This window comes from Malurus melanocephalus, unplaced genomic scaffold, assembly GCF_030028575.1.
Source record: "Malurus melanocephalus ecotype Western Australia unplaced genomic scaffold, MMel_1.1 scaffold_172, whole genome shotgun sequence".
Lineage (NCBI taxonomy): Eukaryota > Metazoa > Chordata > Aves > Passeriformes > Maluridae > Malurus > Malurus melanocephalus.
Window position 1 is genome coordinate 1,463,598 of NW_026623404.1, and position 21,399 is coordinate 1,484,996.

General features: G+C 35.1%; 1 protein-coding gene across 2 annotated transcripts in view; it reads left to right on the forward strand.

Annotated features, from left to right (window-relative positions):
- Positions 1 to 21,399, forward strand: part of ATM (ATM serine/threonine kinase) — a 57,119-nt gene that overhangs the window by 21,730 nt on the left and 13,990 nt on the right. For both annotated transcript variants that reach the window (XM_057372500.1, XM_057372499.1), the window contains exons 29-47: positions 1,030 to 1,229; positions 2,212 to 2,386; positions 4,000 to 4,164; positions 4,421 to 4,553; positions 6,486 to 6,581; positions 7,264 to 7,435; positions 7,848 to 7,989; positions 8,624 to 8,800; positions 9,168 to 9,336; positions 11,753 to 11,840; positions 12,184 to 12,339; positions 13,118 to 13,226; positions 13,997 to 14,085; positions 14,198 to 14,300; positions 15,139 to 15,287; positions 16,361 to 16,465; positions 16,986 to 17,105; positions 17,900 to 18,134; positions 19,506 to 19,673. In XM_057372500.1, the coding sequence (XP_057228483.1) occupies positions 1,030 to 1,229; positions 2,212 to 2,386; positions 4,000 to 4,164; positions 4,421 to 4,553; positions 6,486 to 6,581; positions 7,264 to 7,435; positions 7,848 to 7,989; positions 8,624 to 8,800; positions 9,168 to 9,336; positions 11,753 to 11,840; positions 12,184 to 12,339; positions 13,118 to 13,226; positions 13,997 to 14,085; positions 14,198 to 14,300; positions 15,139 to 15,287; positions 16,361 to 16,465; positions 16,986 to 17,105; positions 17,900 to 18,134; positions 19,506 to 19,673 (2,751 nt within the window). The remainder of the gene's footprint in view (positions 1 to 1,029; positions 1,230 to 2,211; positions 2,387 to 3,999; positions 4,165 to 4,420; positions 4,554 to 6,485; positions 6,582 to 7,263; positions 7,436 to 7,847; positions 7,990 to 8,623; positions 8,801 to 9,167; positions 9,337 to 11,752; positions 11,841 to 12,183; positions 12,340 to 13,117; positions 13,227 to 13,996; positions 14,086 to 14,197; positions 14,301 to 15,138; positions 15,288 to 16,360; positions 16,466 to 16,985; positions 17,106 to 17,899; positions 18,135 to 19,505; positions 19,674 to 21,399) is intronic.

Below are 21,399 nucleotides of genomic sequence, written 5' to 3' on the forward strand. Positions count from 1 at the left end.
GTGCATTGTATAATGATATTACTGTATCAATTATTATATGTGTTATATAATACATCTTACATCATTGTGTTAATTATATAATACATATAAAGTAGAGAGAATTATTTTAAATGTTGGGGAAATCTGTGTATATCAGTCACAATTTAGAATGTGGCATATTTGTCACATATCTAAAGCACATTCTAAAATAATTACATTTTGGCAATTTTATCTAAACACAGCCTACCATTAAAATGTAAGTTTGTTTACCTTTACTGACAGTAATTTTATAGTCAGTGATATTTTTGACACTTGATTTTACTTGTCAAAGACAATTATGAAGACATAGGAAAGTATAAGCCCTTGCTATAAATCATAAACATATTACTGTCTAATAACTTTATTTCTTATTTGTTTAAAGTATGTGTGTAATATTATGCTGTTTTGTTGCATATGTTGTCAACAGCTTACTTTGCCAACCTATAGATAATCTAAAAATAAGATAATCTAAAAGTAAAAATAAAAACTTTTCCTGGACTGTGTTCTTCTAAATCTTTTGAGTGGAGAAGTTAATATTGCCAGCCAGTGGCATAAGTTTTTTAAAATGTCACACAACCTGCCTAGTATTTATAAATTACTTTTATTTTTAAGTTTACAGTTTTAACAGTGTAGTCGGTAATGCTGCATCCTGTGAAACAGTGCATTTTGCACGCATGAATATGATGTTTAAAAAAAGTACGTTGAATCTTTACCTGATGTTTTAATGGTTTTTATTTGATGTTTTACCTGTTGGTAAAGATTGCCATAATTGTTTGGCTTTCTGAAAAATGTGTATAACATTTTTCATATGGGAAGGATTAAAAAAGAAAAGATATGTGGCGTATAGTCCCGTTTGGAGAATTGGTTTCTCTGTAGGTCTTTTGTTTGTTTGAAGCAATGAAAAAATGAAGCTTTTTTTGCCCATGTTAGGTTTTAAATTTTTTATCTTTTTTCTTGATATCTGTATTGACTCATAAATAATTTTTTTACTCATATTTTATTTATTTTTAGGATTCATTCCAGAAAATCCTTCTGGCTCTTTGTAAGCATGCATCAGATGCAAAGAACATTTATAAGAAACACAGAGTTCTTATAATTTATCACCTGTTCGTTGGTCTGTTACTTAAAGAGATCAAAGATGGTTTAGGAGGAGCCTGGGCTTTTGTCCTCCGAGATGTAATTTACACTCTGATTCACCACATCAATAGCAGGTAAACAAAGTGGTTATCTCTAGTTCTTCCTGTCTGTGCTCCCTTGCTCCCATAATCTTATATTTTTATGTTGCTAGCCTATGTTAATTAATCTGTAAAATTAATTTAAATTTTTCTAAGATTAAAAATTAAATTGCCATGCTTTTATAATTTTACGGTTTAAATTTTGAACACTTACTGAAATATGGAATGTTTTGTGCTAGCCTTGTATTTAGATGTTTTTGCTACACTGCAGGTTTTATCTCTGTAACAGGCTGTCAAATTGTAGAAATAAACAGTGTTGGGAGATTTTGATGACAGGGTGTTTAGGAATTTAAAGCATATGGAAGAAAAATTCAAAATGTGGAGTAAAGTGCAAAGTAAGCACAGAGCACRTTAATAAGAGTGTTGACATTTTCATTCTCACCATTCTTACCTGGTAAGAATTGTTATCTTGGCAAAGTGGTCGGACATAAGGAAAGGATTTTCACAGTGAGAATAGTCATGTTGTGAAGCAAGTTTCTCTGGGAAGCTACTGGTTCTCCATCCAAGGAATATGAGAGAATTCAGCTCAACAAAGCCCTGAGAATCTGAACTGCTTCAGAGTGGAAGCAGGTCTAGACAACCTCCAGGTGGCTTTTATGACCTAATTTATTTTTTGAAGGTAGTGGATATTTTATATAGAGAAGGATTCAGAGAGCTTGTTTTCCACTTTGTTCTGCTTCTTTCAAGATTTTCCTGGCAAATAATCATCTARCAACTTTTTTTGGATTTTTTTTTGTCTTTGGTATATATTTTTCTACAAGATTTTATTCCGTTGTTTGAAGTGATTCAGAGTATTTTTGTTTTTCTGTGTCTTCTGAGAAAAGTCTTTAGAGCTGATTGATTGAGTTGCTACATTTTAAAGTTTAAATCAATTCCTCCTGATTTTATCTTTTCTCTTCTTATACTTGAGACAGTGACCATTTGTATTTCTTCAATTTCACTTTGTTTCCTGTGACAGRCCCATCATAATCAGAGATATATCCCTGCGCAGCTTTTCACTCTGCTGTGATCTTCTGCATCATGTTTGCCACACAGCAGTTACATGTTGCAGTGATGCTCTGGAGACCCACCTTCATGTGATTGTRGGAACCCTAATACCTCTTGCCATGGACCAGTCTCAAATTCAGGAACAGGTAKTTTTGTGTATCTGCTTCTTCCTTATCTGTTACCCTTGCAGTTCAAGCTGTTAAGGCTCTATCTGTGCTCGTGTTCAATTTTAATTCCTTTTTCCTATGCTTTGGAGATTTATATAAAAACTATTATTTGGGATGTAATAGTACGCTTTCAATTTTTTAAAATAAAAGCAACTTCACTTTTGGTATTTGTCTTTTGCTAAATAGTACATTGGGTGGCTAAGCAATTCCTTAGAAAACTCTGTGGATGATTTARTGGGAAATGTGATGATCTTCAGTACAAGAAGGTGTCTAAAGGAAAAAGAGGAAATGTGTGCAGAGAATAGATTACTGTAGTTCAGCTATTTGTTTTACAAACGATCATTAAAAATAAATGTAGCACATGGGCCTTAAAAGGGAAACAAAGCAGTTTCTGTTGTGTGATAAGCATCGTTTTCCTCCTGGTGTTGATTTTTATGTGCATTCTGCTGGGACTGAAAATACAAGAAGACTCAGAGACTTATAATTAGTAGCTGAAGGTGAGAAGAGTRTCCCTGTTGCACTTCAGTCTTCATGGCTTAATCTGATTCCACTGTACTATATGTATCTGCATGGTTGCAATGCAGCCCTACACTGTCAACATCCTTGTGCTTCCAGTTCAGCTGGTGGGCTGTGCTGATCCRCCTGAAAATAAYCTGGCAATCTCATTTCACAGCCTAATGATTGTGGTCAGATTTAYGATATGTGTGTATAAACAGTTGCACATGCACATCTGCAAAGGAAGCATATTAGGGCATCCCTGGGCAGGAACAAAGAGRGGAGGACAGAAATTTCTCTTAAATGGAACTGATGTCAAGTATGCAGCCTTCTTCTTCTTCTATCATATCAAATATGATACTCCTGCAGGGGTGCCCACCCTCTAGTGATCACTTTTCAATTTCTTCTTTTTATGTTTTCTGCTARCATTGAATGAAGGCTAGTTAATAATCTGCAGGTAAATACAAATCTTCAAATAAAACCCTCATCATTTAGATTTAAAACTCCTCAAAGGTGCTTGGATTGAATATCCACTTGCATTGATTTTTAGGTAAAGCATAAAAGCATTGTTTTTCCAAAGAAAGTATGGTACCTCTTTGACAAGCATTTATTCAAGTTGTAGATATGTTGTTATACAAATTTTTTGGGTGGTAAGTTATGATGTAGAGCCATTGTCTAAATTTCAAATTACCAGCACTTTAGTGAGAATAGTAAAGTCCTAGTAACACCAGAACTGCTTGTGTTTGATGTGTTATTAAATCATTGTCAATGATTTAATAACATACTCATGGAGAGTATGTTGGCCAGCATTTGAAATCACCTCTATCAAAAGACCAGATAAAACTGCAGGCTGTGATAGCACAAGATTTGATTTCTGTTTGGGAGGAGGAAGAGCAAAAATGCCCCACCATTTTAGAATATGTCTGTGATGTCCCCAAGCCTCTAAACATCTTACAACTTTTAACAGTGTAAATAAATTATATTACCAGCTTAATGGAACTTATAGAAATGCAAATGTTACAACCTGAATAAGAAATATGGCTCAAAAATGTTCCTCTGTCTTTTTTTTTTTGTTTTTATTTACTTTTAATGTTCAGGTCCTAAGTTTGTTGAAGTATCTGGTGATAGATAACAAGGATAATCAAAATCTGTACCGAGCAATCAGATGCTTAGATCCTTTTCCTGAATATCCAGCTTTTAAAGATTTGCGAGCAACTCAACAGAAAATAAAATACAGTAAAGGACCATATTCTCTTTTGGAGGTAATTACATTTCAAAATACATCTCATGACATAGTATTTTTCTAATGCAAACTTTCCACTGAAAAAGAACTTTCTAATTATAGTTTAAGTTTAAATTAGATATGTGGATTCCTTCTATTGGCCGTTTCAGGCACTGAGATAGTTGTAGATCTTCATTTTTACTTTGCATCCACATTGTGAACTGCTGAGAGCCACTTCTTTACCTGAAGGCCTTTACTTGTATGCTATGTGTGCTTAATACAATGTTGTTTTGCAGGAAATCAATCACTTTCTCTCTGTTGGGATTTGTGATTCACTGCCCTTAACATGGCTCGAGGGACTGTATGATTTACACAAAAAGTTGGAACAATATAAAGATCAGATGAAGGATCTCCTGAAAATTTGCCAGGGTACTGATATCTGWTTATGTGTTTTATTTCTTTTCTACCTGCTTTTAGGTGTTTAGTGATGTACTCTAATTTGCCATTTAATGTTTTCCTTTTCGTCTTGGTTTTGTATGTTTTAAAATGCAATCATATTATAATTTCACACACAGAGGAGAATGACATTTATGATTTATGCAACATCAGAACTATCTTTAGCAAAGATATTTATAAATATCTTTATCATAATTATCTTTAGGAAAGATAGTTATAAATACCAGATGATGTGTTACATGCCAGAGAGGATGAAATACCCCTCAAGCTTTTGGCATGGGGCATGTATGTGACCAGGCTAATGTAGAAGTATATTGGTTTATGGTTGYTTGATGAGTTTTCTTGTATATGGATCTCCCTACTCTTTTAAATGTAATGAAGCTTCATTTTATTAAAGGCGTGTTAGAAATTAAAACTCTCATAATAAATGGTAAGATTTAGTTTAGTTTGATTTTGACACATCAGGATTGAGTTTTAGGYCTCAGTCCAGACTCAGTTACTTCCTGTTTTGGTTTTCATATAATTGTGCTAGACCATTTCATTTTTCTCCTCTACATCAAGTTTTCATCGGCTTGTGTGTTTGATGGGAAGATGAAAAAAGCTGATGGAATTGATTGTAAATAAGTGCAAAATAAAATTTGAAGAAAAATTGTAATGTAAGGCCATGGTGCAAGTGCATTTTGGCCCCCACATCSTTTATATCATTTACAATTTTAGTTTCCAAACTCTGTTTGAATAGAGTTAGTGAAAGGGCAACAAGCTTGTGTGGAGCAACTTCCATCAGAGGAGAGCCTTGTGAGTTCTCCTCTTGAGAAAAGAAATTGAGTAGGAATAGAGGGAGGTGTATGACCTAGTGAATGGAATGATGAAGCATAGTAGGGAGTACTTAACACTTTTATCATAGTGCAAGGATTAAATCACAGAATTAAGTCCCAGATTAAATTATCTGGGAGTAGTTATACAAGAGAAGCCATGTAACCTTCTCAAAATATATTCACCATGGAAATTAACTACTACTTACTGTGGAGATTAACAACAGACCTTAAAAGCAGTTGGACATATTTTAYAGAGATTTATTAGGTATGAAGATGTGCTCAGGCAAAACCTGAGTACTTGCTTTGCTGGAGACAGGCTGGCAAGCTTGATGGGCCTGTTGCCTTTCTTTTCCCTTGTAATAAAATTCTGTACAGCCCTTAAAAATGCATTATTATATGTATTTGTTTTTATAAAGATGTCAACAAGCATAAAGTCCAATTCCAAGTCTGCATTCCAGTCGTACTTTTTTAAAAAGTACTGCTTTCTTGGTGACTTTTTCTTCCTTACAGTGACAAATCATCATATTTTTCCCTAGATCATTTTGTTTGGAATGTTTATTTAAAAAAAATACCTCAGACAGGGAGCAAATATGTAAGGACATAGCCATCTTGAGAGTTTATAATTTGGCAGTGTTAATTCGGCAATTGAAAGCTAATCTAATTCTGAGAAAGTCCTGGCAGAAAGCCTAATTTTGAGTTATTCCTTGGATTCAGATTCCGAACAGGATGATGACATTAACTTAAGGAGCCACGTAGTATGACTTCACTGTTTCTGTTTCAAATAGTGAAACTTATGCTAATATTTCATGTATCATCATTTTTGCATCAAACCCCTGAAAATAATAGCATATGTGCACTCTAGTTTGGGGATTTTTTTGCTTTTTCAGATGCAAAACTTGTTTCCAAGCCATGATGAGTAAGAAAAATTAATTGCTTTGTTGATGTACTGTTTAACACCAACTTGCTTCAGCATTAATAAWGCATACTGACATTTGTAGATAAAAGACACTGAAGCAGTGTTTTCTTCTAATAATTTTACATTATAACTATACTGACATGGTTGGCATCTCTTTTTCTTTCTGAATGATAGAAAAGCCAGAAGATTCTGTAGTAGTGAAATTGGTGGTGAGCTTACTGCAGCTGTCCAAGATGGCAGTTAACCGTACAGGAGAAAAGGCAGTGCTGGGTAAGTTAATTAGTCCCACAGGCTAATTAGAGCTGTCATTGCAAACACCAGACTGAAACTGTGGTTGTTCTCAGTGTTACTTCCCACTGTGCTTCCCASTTCAACACAACCTGCAGAATATGAAGGAAAGAGCCGGGAAATAGATTTTGTTTTCTTTCTGATGAGCATTAAACATCCCTTTTTAAAAATTATTTTAAAAGATCAGCTTTGTTTTATTTTTTTTAGTAGTTGTGTGTTTTGATAAAATATTTTGTTTGGAAAGCAAATGAGGGACATATTAATACACATTTTTATGTAAAATGTAGATTAATTCTTACTAAATTTGCAGTCTACTGTTTGGGGTCACACAGGCTACTGCTTGTATTTACCATACCCTTTAGGGATGACCTGCATTTTCCAATTTCTGGCAGAGGCAAACATAAATTACATATCTGATATAAGTTGGAAAATCTAGAGCCATAGGCACTCCTAGAAAGCTGAGTTAAAAAGCGTAACTGTAATATTAATGATTGTTAAGCTGCAAGGTTTGTTTATGTGTAATTTTATTATAAAGCTCCTTAAATGATTATTTATAAATATTTGCTGCTTTTTGCCCCATAACCCCAGTTCTGAAAGTAGGGTGAGACCTTGTTTTCGTGTGCATAAGACTATAGAAMGACTATAACATAACATGCATTTGCAGAGGCTGTTGGAAGTTGCCTGGGAGAAATAGGCCCCATGGATTTCTCCACTATAGCTCTCCAGCATGCTGAAAATGCACTGGATTCTAGAGCAGCGGATTTACTTGAAGATAGAAAACTTCAATGTGTCTTCATAATGTTAATTCAAATAAATACTGCTTTAACAGATAACTGGTGAGTATACTGATTTTATTTTGTTAGYTCAAAACATAATAGGAGCCATTAAGTTGTATGTTGTTCGGATAACTCTGAAAGTGTTAACACCTGCTCGTGTCTGACCATGTGCTTCTCCAAGGCTCAGACTATTTACCCCATCAGCCTTAGATGTTTCCTAGAAACTTTGTAGTAGGATGCAAGTCAGAGGGTCTCCTCTGTGTTGTAGAGGATAGCAGTGCTGTGGAGTAAATACTCAGGCTTTGTTTTGTAATAAAATATGCAATGGTATGTTCCTCCTCCAGAAATTTCTCTTTTGATRCACACATAGATTGTATAATTATTTGTCTTGTGTATTTATAAAGGTTGATTCTGAAAATCAAAAATCTGAATGAAATAMGTAGTAATGATATTGTGTATGTTACTTTTTCAGTATTGATGTTAGAGCTGCTGCTGTATCCTGTTTGAAAAACATACTAGCCACCAAGTCTGGCAATGACTTCTGGGAAGTTTATAAAAGTAAAGCTGATCCCATGTTAATCTATCTACAGCCTTTCAGAACATCTAGGAAAAAGGTACTTCTGATACACCTTACATACATGGCATATGGGGTAGAGAAAAAAGAAATATATCTATCTTTTTTAAAAAGTGAATTTGAAAATACATTTGAGATAGATTTTGATAAATGCCAAATTTGATATCAATATGATTGCAGATCTGATTTGCTTTTGTACATCTGTTTCTCCTTCCTATTTTACCAGGTTCAGCTTTCCCTTCACATAGGAAATTACTCATTTGACATCAGAAAGCTGTGTGCTTTCATTTAGACAGACAATCTTTGATTACCTAATTAATAATGTAATATATTCTTTCTCAGGACTCCATTGTTATTTGATGCAAAAGGGGTGGAAAATAAGTCAGAAGAAAGTGCATAATTAACCATCAATTAGATATTTCCTAATTTTCAGTCTTTTTATTTGTAAATTTAATGTGATGCCTAATGTGTCCTTGTTGATGTTATCAATAAAATTTTATTTTTAATATTATCAGACTTCCTTGGAAAACTTAACATTTGCATGAATAAAGTTAATATTGTTCATCATTTGAAGCACCACTAATATTAATTTGGTTTAATGTGTGCATTGCAGTATGGCTTTTTTAAATGACCTAGAATTTTTAATGTTTGCAATATGTGTATTTCTGTTCTAGTTTCTTGTAGTATCTGCTAATGATACAGAGACTCCTTTAGAAAAATTGGATGACACRAACCTGTGGATTCCTCTGGGAGAAAGTCATGAGACCTGGATCAAGCARCTAACTAGTTCAATACTGGATAGTGGAGGTGTGAAAAATGAAGTTCTCCAGTTAATGAAGCCACTGTGTGAGGTGAGCTAAATAATACATATGTACATGTATGTGTGCTGCGATGCACAAAAACTGTGGTTACTCATCTTGATAGCAAGTAGTAATTTCTGCTGTTGAATGATTCAGGATCTTTGTAATCATATCTTGCAGATACTCATAAAATATACTCTCATAAAAAAATACAGGATTTGAAAGATAATTGCAAACATAGGTGAACTTTATGTGGCTACTTTAACTGAATGCCACCTTAACCCTCTTGAGTGGTTTACGTGCTCTTTCTCAAGCATTCTATGTTCGTTTGAGTAATTGTCGTGTTTGGTTGTAACCTGAGAAAGACAACCAAAAATCATTTCTTTCTTAGCAGCTGCTGTGCATTACTGTTTTCTAGGTGAAAACAGACTTGTGTCAAACTTTGCTTCCGTACCTGATTCATGATATCCTTCTTCATGACTCAGATGAATCCTGGAGAAATCTTTTGTCRCTTCATATCCAGAAGTTTTTTACAGCCTGTTGCAAATTTCCCTCATCTAGTAGATCTACACCAAATTCTGATTCAGGTAATGCCATAGTGTTTTTATTTCTGCTAAAAGAGGGATTCTGGTTGTGAAAAATCTATCTAATTATATCAAATGTATGATGTGCACTTGTAGGCAGGGAGAATTTAGAAACTTCTGCCCAACTGATCTTTTTCAATGGAGATACCAGTGGTTTTGAAGCWGTTCATTGGCAGTACCCAAGAAGTTTCTTCTGTCTAACTTCTTTTCTTATTCACAACTGGGTAATGTTTAGTACTTGCTGAATTTATATGTTTTGTGTGCTGAAAGACTGAGTCATGGACTGTCTTTTAAAATTACTGATTAGCAGTTAAAATCCTCTCTTACACAAACAAGAGCAATAAAAGCAGTTTTCACATGGATTTTCCTCTTGGGGAAGACTAACCCTTGCTTTAACTACTGCCTAGTGTTGAAAATGGTCTTCCTATACATTCAGATGCCCTGTTCCATTCCAGCAGTTACAATAAAAGTAATCAAAAGTATTGCAGCAGAGTATGAGAAAGGCATACTGGTTGATTGGGGTTTTTTTGTGCAGTAGCTACTGTGCTGTGTCTTCCAACTCCCTTATTCAGTGGCAAATCACCATGTCTGTACAATGTCTTGCAGCCTCTTTACAGACAAGTCATGSAAGCTTCAGCTTGCCAGAGAGGAAAAGGAACCCTTAGTATTGTGGTTTTTACTAAGAGTGGTGTAAATAAGCCTAATAATACTAGGTGTCTTTTGGGGTACGTTTTATGGATGCTGACTAGTCTGGACTGAAAAACTAGAACAGTATTCTGCAGGTGACAAGCTGTTTCTGTGATTCAGATATCTACATAATTGTCTTCACTTTGTRAGATAGAGAAGGATTAACTATTTTCTATTTCCTCGCTGTAAGCAGCCAGGGAAAATACTGCACAAACTTATTCTCAGATGGGTGGAGTAACCCAAAATGTTGTAAACAAAATATGAAGGGATTTTTCCATATTTTATAAACTTGCAGTTAGTTCAGTGATATCAGTGAGCAAATGATGGATGTTCCTTCATTTTATAGACTCACAGTCACTGAGTTTGGATTGTGCTGAGATCATYGAGTCCAGCCTGTGGCTGAACTTGACCACATCAACTACACCATGGCACTGAGAGCCATATCCAGTCTTTCCTTAAACACCTCCAGGGATGGTGACTCCACCACCTGCCTGGGCAGCCCATTCCAATGTCTAATTACCCTTTCTCTGAAAAAATTAATCCTAAGAAGAATTCTATGCARGGGATCTGACTGAGGTAGTTAATGAAAAAACAAAAAAGGAAGACATACAGAGGCTTCAAATKGAGCTCTTGAGGTGAAAACTGTGCTGGTACCAGAGAAAAAACAAACATGAAGTAGCACACAGCTCATTGTATGAGTGATTGTTTACAGATAAACTGGAGGTGCAGTAGTCAACAGATCAAAGATAAGTTATTTCCAAAATTGGTATCAGTAATAAAACATCAGTATTCAAAGCAAAAATTTTAATCATTTGGTAACCACCATTTTCTTCAAGGAGAAATTGTTACCCTATGAAAACAAGGAGAAAACTCTTCCTAGAAAATCTAGATAAATTTCATTCCAATCCCTCAGGATCCAAACTGGAAAAAAACAAGCAGTTRGCCATAAAAGAGTTGAATGCTTCTGAGCACATTCATTTCTGTTTGTTGGAAYACACAACATGCCCAGATGCTTTTTTATTATGACTTTTGCTTTCTCTAGGGGAAATTCCTACTTTGGCATCTTACTGTAATGTAGTAGTAATCAAACATTTGCTTGTATGTTCCCTATTTCTTGCTTCTTGTAATTGATAATTCAAAAATGACCATAGATACTGCAGTCACCAGAACATTCAAAATGACCAGAATTCAAAAATTACCAGATACTGGAATCACCAGAACACAACCTGTAGCTTTCTGATTTGTTTTTATAAATCCAGAAGTAACACATGGAAACATAGATTTTTTGAAAGTATGTGCCTGTACGTGGACAGAAAGGGGTTTTGTGTAACCATACACATTCTAAAATCTGCAATGAAGTAATTTAATAATAGGTATTTCTGTGATGTTGAAATAACTTTTTATGGCAAAAGCCTAATGGAAGAGGTCTGTTACAGTGCTTTTTACAATGGTATTAGTTTATCTGTGAATTCTGTAGGAAGAAATAGAATCCATAAACTAGTAATACAAAGATAATTTCATAAGACTGTGGTATAAACTACTAGAATGTCACTAACATCATGTAAGGAGAAGAAATACATTCTGTGACAAATTATTAATTTAATTTTGAAAATGCAATTCAAGGAAGATTTTGTTTATTTTCTTGACTAATAAAATAGACCTTTTTATTTTGTAAAAGGATATGTTATGACAAAAGTTCATTATATTCTTTTCTTTAAAATATAYATCCCAGAGCAAGAAACCCATAACTCTAGAAGTTTGGATAAAGTATCTCGACGAGCCATGCTTGCTGTTGTTGATTACTTGAGAAGACAAAAGAGGTGAATTTCAAGCTTTTCAAAATGTCACCTGAATTTAATTGTGACTGTTCAAAGATCTGTTGATACTCTAGCCTAAAGAAAAAGAACATGGTAGAGAACATGTTGGTTAAAAGAAAAGATACAGTAGTGATCTTGCATTTGTTACAGAAGTGATATGGCTACCATTAAAGGGTATGCTACAGGAGTTTTTAAAAAACTTTCTGATAAATTTCTTGTAGTACGTGTTTTCCAGGGCTTAAGATAAAATTAGCCTTTGGAAAGCTTTCTAGTTAAAATTGGTTTATTTTATTTAATGTTAGAGAAAAAGTCTGTTACAGCAGTATTAAATTCTTTATTTAATCAGATCTGTTTCAGGTACAGTTTTTGAGGACAGCTTCTGGCTAGATCTGAATTATCTGGAGGTTGCTATGGCAGCACAGTCTTGTGCTGCTCACTTCACAGCCTTGCTCTACGCAGAAATCTATGCAGACAAGATAAATAGGGACAAGCAGCAAGAGAGGTAGGAGGAATGCCGATCTTTGACATTTCTGGTAAAATGGATTGTGTTTTGTGTGTCCAGGCAGTGTTTTGTTATGTGAAAGGTCAAGGAAGCTTTAAAAATATTCTGTAGGTAGGTGTGTATATGGACATGGAAAATATTTCTGCCAGTCCTTGAATGTGATCCAAGCCTCAAAATAGTGTCATGTTGACTTGTAATCATAGTGCTGTTGGTTAAATTACAGTCAGAAGTTAATCAAGAGAAGAAAGAAAACCCCAGAATGATGGCCAGAATTATGTGTGAATAGAGCTAAATGATCCTTGTAGGAATTTTCTTCCATAATGGACAATTATCTTTGTTTTCTGGTCTAGCAAGATCAAAATACGGAACTAGTTTAAGTTTTGTGACAAAYCACTGTAAGATAGTGAAAATATAACAAAAATTGGGTTGTAAGCATATACATTAACTGATTACTTTTATCCTTTCCCAGAAAAAAGAACACTTCAGGCATTCACAAAAACAATTTGATTTAATAAAAAATTAGATATTGCAAGGGCTGGGAAAAGGGAGTGTTCTCCAAAAAAAAACCATCTTGGTGTTGAAATCCCTTGCTGTTGATATTCCCAGCTCAACTGATCACTTCCTTATTCTGATGGAGAGCCATACTGAATAACCTGGGGACATGACAGGCATTTATTGTTTGTGCCCCTTATTTCTTGAGTGTTGTCTTAGAATTTCTTTAGTTCTCTATATGAAATTTCATTTAACTTAACTTTACTGGTTGAAACATTTCTTTTAGATCTTCTTTTAAAGCAGCTAAGAGTTTGACATTTGAAGAGGAAAGTCAAAGAATACCTATTACTGCTTTGAATGAAAAAAGTAAAGAAGAAACTGGCATAAGTTTACAGGTACTTGTGTGTGCCTCATAATTTGAATACAGACTTTCTTGAGTAATTACAATTAACAGTAAGTTTCATCTGAGCAGAAGGTAGATCTAGTAGAATTCAAAAAATGTGTTCTGAAGTTCTCCTCATTCAAAGTGAACTCAATGGCCTTCCAGACAAGTTAAACCACCCACGTGTTTGATCACCTAAACCAGTAACTAACTGGCAAGTTTTAAATTACAGCAGAGCAGACTCTTTTTCCCAGAACTGATCTCAGGATRATAGTCAGCCAAACATTTTTCAGTTTGTTTTGTGACAGATATATGTTCATTAGAAATCAGCAAGGGATGTAGGAGTTGTGATAATCGAAACCAAAGTAGTATTATTTCCCTCAAGTTTATTTGTTAATCAAATCTAATGCAGTAGCCTGGTCAAAGTTCTTTCTTTCCATAGTTCATTATTCCAGAACTGTGCTCGTATAACTTTTAAGATTTATTGCATAGCTGCTATGTCTGATGCTCATTCTGTCCTACTGCCTTTTGCAGCTAGTCCACCTAAAGCTGAGTTCTGGATTTTTTTAATAAATTAGCAGAGAAAGTAGGTAGTCCTGAAGAGTTTTGCTACACTGCATAACKTTTTTCTCCTGTCATGATAGCAGGCTCAGATACTACATAAAGGAAAACTAAGCAACAATGTAACATGTAAAAACATTTATAAACTGATGTGGTATATGTAAAACTAACTTGAACTGGTTCCAAAAAAGGTAATTCCTTGTGTGGTGGTGCATGTTCTAGGACCTTCTCATGGACGTCTATAGAAGCATTGGAGAGCCTGACAGTCTTTATGGCTGTGGTGGAGGAAGAATGTTACAGCCATTAGCACGGTATAATTTATTCATGTTCTTATGTTCTTTAAAGTAGTTTCTTTTATTTACTAGTAAGTAAATGAAGTTTCCATAAGGAGCTGTAATTGAAAACTTTTTTCATTTACAACAGGATAAGAACATATGAGCATGAAGCAGTATGGGAGAAGGCCCTTGTAACATATGACCTTGAGACAAGCCTCTCTCCGTCTACTCGCCAAGCAGGAATAATAGAGGTAATCTTATTTTATAAGAGGAAGTGAGTGTTGGAACTGATATATTTAATATTTTCCCAGATTTCAGCCAGCTTCTAAAATGACAGGTTATAGCAAATAATGTAATTGGGTTTTTTTGCTGTTTCATTCTTTAAAACTCTCCATTATGGCAAATATCATACTGAAACCATGTGTTTTCTGATACAGTAGATARAAAGAATTTATGTTATTTTGAACCGTTAGAATGTGTTGCTTTTTAGCCCAAAAATGTTTATGCCAGTTTTATAATAATGTAGCACAGATATATGTGTTTCCCTTCATTTAATTTTCCTATGGTACTTTCATTTTCTTACCMCAAATTATTTAGTATCACTGTTAAAATTCCATTGTGTTTGTCCTTCATAGTGGCTTCCCATGTAATCTAATTAATTGGTCATTATTATCAAGAGATTACTGTCTTCATACAGATAGGAGTTGTAGGAAATCTTCTCAAATTCTCATCATGAGAAACAGTTCATTAAAAAGTAAAATTCATTTTGACTTGCTACCCAGSAATGAGGGAATGGAGAAATGGGAGCTGATAGTTAATTTGAAGCACAGTGTGAAAATTTATTTCAAAGAATGCCAGCCACAGTWGTAATGAAACCATTTTCCTGGAGTTGCAGATATCAATAGTGTGATTGGTAGTCTTATTAAAAAGTTTTCATCTTAYATCATGTAGAGTTTAGAAATAGTTATGGTCCTGTCTTTCTTGCAAAGTGTTCTTGTTTTTCCAAAAGTAAAACAAAACCCTTAAAAAAGTACCAGTTCAGTTTAATAAAGGAGGCAAATCAATTTAGAGTAATTTTCTTAATTCCAGGCTTTGCAGAATTTTGGGCTTTGCCACACTCTTTCCATGTACTTGAAAGGGCTGGAACATGAAAACACTGAATGGTGTGCAGAACTCCAGGAAATACGCTACCAAGCAGCATGGAGGAATATGCAATGGAGCCACATCTCTTCTGTCAAGTAATACCAGCTTATCTTTTTGCTAATTCTTTAAGCAAAAGGCAACAGTGTCARATCCAAACAAAAATAGACAAGATTAGAATATAGTTTCTGTGAAGCAGGTCAGYTAGTTTGTCTTAATCATTGAATTGAAAAGCAGTGTTTTTCACTTACACTTGTCTATTTTCAGTGCACATCACTTTTCATTTTCCTGGGAAAGTATACACAGGGGKTGATTCTTTTTGATTGTTCGTAACTCTAAACTGAATTTTTCCATTTTTTGACTGATACAGTCGATGTATCCTAGTGCAAATGAGGTATAGATTTTAATGTCTAACTAATAAGAAAATGGGGGAAATATTACTCAGCCACAAGAGATTGTTGATAAAAAAATGAGGAAAATATTACTCAGTAAGCTGCAAGAGRTTATCAAGTCCTGGATAAGCAAACACCAGTAGTGATTCATGGCTACTCCCTCATAAGGACTTATGTCCTGAAGAAAGGATACTGCTGGATGCCTGGCARCAGTTGTTTGATATGACTGACCAGGATCTGGTGTGAACTTTGTCCCTTTTTAGTACAGCTGCATCATCTCACATGTTAGAAATACGGAATAGACTCACTATATTTTGCAAAAGAAAAAAAAGTTATATGGTGGGGTCTTCAGTAATTCCTCCTACATCAATTGTTAATAGTCAGGAGAATAGATGAGTTTTCCTCTAAGACTCTTACACTGGCATAGGTCTGGGGAACATTCGAGTCTTGGTGTGTTCTTCTCCTGCACTGTCTTAAGATCATAGTTTGGACACACCTGGAGGAGTTCACCAACAGCCTGTTGAAGGACCTGTGCAGTGCCATGATCAGAACAAACTGTGTAGGTGAGCTAGAGCAAGGTGCAAGAACAGCTTGAATTCATAAAACAGTAAATTAATTTAAAATGCAAAGCCTTGCATTATTTTCATCATGCTAAACAGCAACCTATCCAACTCCAGAAAATGTACAACTCAAAATACTCATTACAAAGACAAAATGTACTTCTTTGTAGAGAAATATGATTTTCATTTTTTCTATGTTACTTTTTTTTTATTTGTTAGAGATGAAGCAGAAAGTCCAGGGTACCATGAATCATTGTATGATGCTCTTCAGTCTTTACGAGATAAAGAATTCTCTGCTTTCCATGACAGTCTCAAAGATGCCAGGTAACAAATTTTATGCARATATTGTGATGTTAGAGAGAGAGAGAAATGGAGAGAATGTCTGTGTTTGTAGTCTGGAGTTATGTTTGAAAGACTATCATGGGGTTTTATGGGGTCAAATGAAGGCTCATCTGTAGAATAAAATTAATACTTCCAGACTGCAACTTTAAGTTTTTTAACTTCAACTTGTCATCTGTGCATATATAATTCGTGTGCTAATTGAAGATACATTTCCTGTATACATTCCTTATTTTGTGGTCCTCTTAAGTGGATTCTGGTGCTGASTGCTCTTGTTTAGCTGAGCTGTCASKTAGGCTTTRGGCTTTCTGTATGCTTRTTGTGTTTTCATTTATTGATKAACTTAAGTTTTTTGAATTTTAATGGTAATATGCAATAAGTGCAGACTGAAGAGTTTTTTTCTGTTTAAATTCTGTTCACTGTATGGAAACTATTTTATGATTATTTGGAATTACTTGCTGATATTAAATAAACATAATCTACTATTTTTCTGTTAAATCCATAGAGTAAATGAAGTAGAAGAGCTGTGCAAGGGCAGTCTTGAATCTGTATATTCTTTATATCCAACCCTTTGCAGACTACAGCTAATTGGAGAGYTGGAAAATGCAGGTCTGCTGTTCTCCAGGTGATTTCTTAAGATTGTTTCACACCACTTTCTGTTTTCAGGATTTTTAGTAATCAAGCATAGCAAAAAACTTAAAATTACCTCAACAGATTTCATTCATCAACATCTCAAACTTCATGTTRAAAATTACAAGGATTTTAACTTCACTACATGAAGACAATTTTAGATTCTCTTTATTTCTAGACTGGATTTATTCGCAGTCTAGTTTGAGCTGTTTGRTATCATGCCAATATTGTGTTTTAAGTAATTGTTTTCTTTCCTTTGTATTAAGTTCCCTAGTACTCCAAGGTAGCAGTCATGCCTTCTGGCTTCTGGTTTACTTAAGTAACTGAGTTATCCTCTTTTAGTTTCTTTTCTGAAAATGTTTTCCATTTCCTTAATGATACGCATATCTTTACTGGAAGCTGTTTCAATTTGAATAATTTTCTTATGGACCTCTATTRCCATCAATATTCTTGCTAAATTCCTAAGATTGCTTTTGAATCACAGGAAGTTATTTATCTCTGTAGTGCTRTTAACAATGAATTTTCTSTGCTGTAGTTCTRTCTGTTTGGTASCTAATTGTCACCCTGCRGTCTTTTRAGCAGCCCTATGTTTGAGTGTGATYCCTATCACTGGAAGGCTGCCAGTTTAGTCTGCATATAGAAACCGTTGTAGGGGTTCATGGACTGTTTCTTGGTTTTGGAGTGTATATTGTGAACTTTCTCACCAGTTTGCGTTCTACTCTTCTTGTGTTTCACTAATATTTAGTGAGAATTAATAACAACTCTATTTTCTTTTGGTAATAATTGCAGATCTGTTACTACTCAGCAACTGAATGATGTTTATTTGAAATGGCAGAGACAGTCCCAGCTTCTTAAAGACAGTGACTTCCATTTCCAGGAGCCTATCATGGCTCTGCGCACTGTAATTTTGGAAATCTTGCTYGAAAAGGAGAGTGAAAATACCAAAAGAGAATGTATTAAAGACCTCCTGACCAAACATYTAGTGGAGCTCTCTAGATTGTCAAGAACTGCTAAAAATACACAGGTAACGAATTCCAGGAAAMATCAGGAACAGATGTTTAGCTTTTTTACTTTATTAAAGAACTTCATTTTTTAACAGTACTAATGATTAACTGTAGTTGAAGTTTATTCAGTGAATCAATTAATCTGAGACTTAAATTATGTAGAATTTAATAATAAATTGTGTTTATGGGCATGCTTTTTGTATTTTGTTTGTAAGTGTAAGCCACTGTATGAGGTAGATAATATAAAAATTACACTTTTAGTGAAGAATGCCCTTCTAGGTCTGTTTCTCATTTTGGTGCAGTTTTATATGTCTGGCTTTCACTTGCATTATACTGTTGTAGTGTTCCAGAGTAAAACTGCAGAGAACTTCATTGCATCTCTATATTTAGTATTGTCTTCAAAGTTTYATGTTCTCAAAGCACCATTGCACTGTGGCAAATCTCTTTCTGTGAGTGACTTAATGGGATTTGCAATATCAATGTTTTTTTCAGTTGTGGATGCTTTTCAGGTCCATAGTCAGCCTTGGTTTGTTCTAGGTAGTGCATGTGGAGGAGTAACTCCACAAGAATTTACAGAGAAACAATATCCTCCAAGGCCCTTTGCAGAAAATAGTTCCAGCTAAATACAGAACCTGGAAAGGTGTTGAACACTTCACATACAAGAAACTGAATTAACTTTGATTTCAGGAAGGTTCTAACTCTTTTTATGAATAATGATGAAATCCGTAGAACAGCTGTCTTTGATTTCATGAATGTGCTAGCTTTATACTCAGTGCCTCTGGAGCTGTTGGGGAGAAATACTTTAGATGATTTTGTCTCTTTTCTGCCTAGCCACCAACACTGTGGTAGTGAGTGTCCTGTAAGAGCCTTGAGTTGGTTAAAAACAGAGTTTGGTCTTACATACTCAGTAATGAAGATGGTACTTCACCAGGGATATGTGTGAAGATGTAGTCATGCAAAAGAATTAGTGTATGGTGGTGCCATTTTTAAATTATTTTTTCTGGTGTGTAATAATGTCTGTRATACATGTAATAATGTAATAATAAATGCTAAGCTGTAAATCCATTACTTCMGGAGGTACTGATTATAGAATTTCTCTACCTCCAATTTAAAATAGATACTTTATCTAAAACAGAGATACTTTATTTAAGAGTTTGTAAGGTTTGATTCAGTTTATTTTTGTTGCAAATCAGGATTTTCTGAAAGTATATAGAAAAACAATTTAATATCCTTGCTGCAAATAAATTCTTAGCATTGGATGGACAGACTRTGCTGTACAAGTAGAGAAGATGGARGTGGAGTCTAAAAAAAACTTGTGAGATACAGGTGTATGTAAGACAGTACAAAGAACAAACTTAAAGAATTGTTCATGATTATTTTTTCAATTTCAGCTTCCAGAAAGAGCTATGTTTCAGATCAAGCAACACAATCCAAAGGGATATGGAGTATTTGAATGGCAACTAGAAGAAGCTCAGGTTTTCTGGGCTAAAAAAGAAGAGAGTCTTGCACTGAATATACTTAAAACGATGATAAAAAAATTAGATGCAGATTGGTTTCAGGTATGTGTTACATAGTGTGTGAACTTACGGGAATTAATATTTAAGTTCCTAATTCCACTTTCTGAAGTTTTTCCATAGAAGAAAACTAAAAGCCCATCTCCAGTATTACTAAATTGGGTTTGTACTCTCAGAATATCTGAAAGCAAAAAAAACCTATGTTAGCAAATCCTGTTAGGGGTTTTCAAAGTGAGTCTGTAAGTATGGCAAATGTAAGAATTCATTGTTCATAGTCCACCATCAAACCATGTCCCTAAGTATCACTTCTACATGTCTTTCAAATCCCTTTTAAATAGGAATGGTGACTCCACTGCTTCCTTGGGCAGCCTGTTCCAATGTTTGACAATCCTTTCAGTGGAGAAATTTTTCCTAATATTTAATCTAAACCTCCCCTGTTGCAATTTGCTCTTGTCCTGTTGTAGCCTGAGAGAAGAGACTGACCCCCGCCTGGCTGCACCCTCCTTTCAGGCAGTTGTAGAGAGCAGTAAGGTCCCCCTGAGCCTCCTTTCCTCCAGGCCAAACACCCCCAGCTCCCTCAGCTGCTCCTCACAGCACTTGTGCTCCAGRCCCTTCCCCAGCTCCGCTGCCCTTCTCTGGACAYGCTCCAGCCCCTCAATGTCTTTCCAGCASTGAGGGGCCCAGAACTGARCACAGGATTYGAGGTGTGGCCTCTCCAGTGCCRAGTACAGGGGGACGGTCACTGCCCTGGTCCTGCTGGCCACACCATTGCTGAYCCAGGCCAGGATGCCATTGGCCTTCKTGGCCACYTGGGCACACASTGGWTCMTGWTCAGCCACTGTTGACCAGCACCYCCAGGTCYTTATCCATCAGGCAGCTTCCCAGATGCTGCCTGGGGTTGTTGTGACCTGGCACTTGCCTTGTCAACCTCACAGAGTTGGCCTTGGCCCATTAATCCAGCCTTTCCAGATCCCTCAGGATGATGTTCGTTAAAATATGATCTACAAATGCTTGAATAGAACTTRACTTTGTGTACTACTGTGATAAAAATTCCTTTATGTCCGTACCTTTATGTTTTTATGTCTTTTTTTTGAGTGTTTCCGGAGGATAAAAACTACTTCCTTTGAATCCATGTATGTTCTTAAACAATATCACACTTTAGAAAAGTTGGATTACTTTGGGCCAAGTTCTTTGTGCATATCAGGGCAAAATCAAGAGTTGCCACTCTTTGATTTGTGWTTTCTCCATGTATCAGTTGATAAGGCCCTCCAAAAATTTAGTCCTTCCTTACATTTTTCATATATATGTAAGGAGGATTTGTGTTTTCACAGCCTGTGATATTTACATATGTATTTCACAGTCACTGTTGCCATCTTGGTCACACAGTCTTTAATATGTACCCTATACTAGAAGTATTTTGCAAACTTACCCGACTCTGGAGACAAGTCCTTTGGAAACCTGCTCCRTCTCAGAGCACTTTTAATCAAGTTTCCATGTAGAAGTCTGTCTGAAGAATTTAATGATCACATATGGCTTTTGTGATTCCTTTCTGTTACCTATGGAGTCATTTGCAGTACTTCAGACTAAAAGGGGWTATTATAAAATACAATTCTGAAAACATGCTGTGAAATTTTAAAATTTTTATTGCATTCTGTCATTGGTTTATTTTGCTTTTCATTGTTTAAACTATCAGGTATTTTAAAATACTCACTCTCCTTTAGTCTTGCATAGAATGTGAATGTGATTTAAGGTTATTCACTACTATAGATGT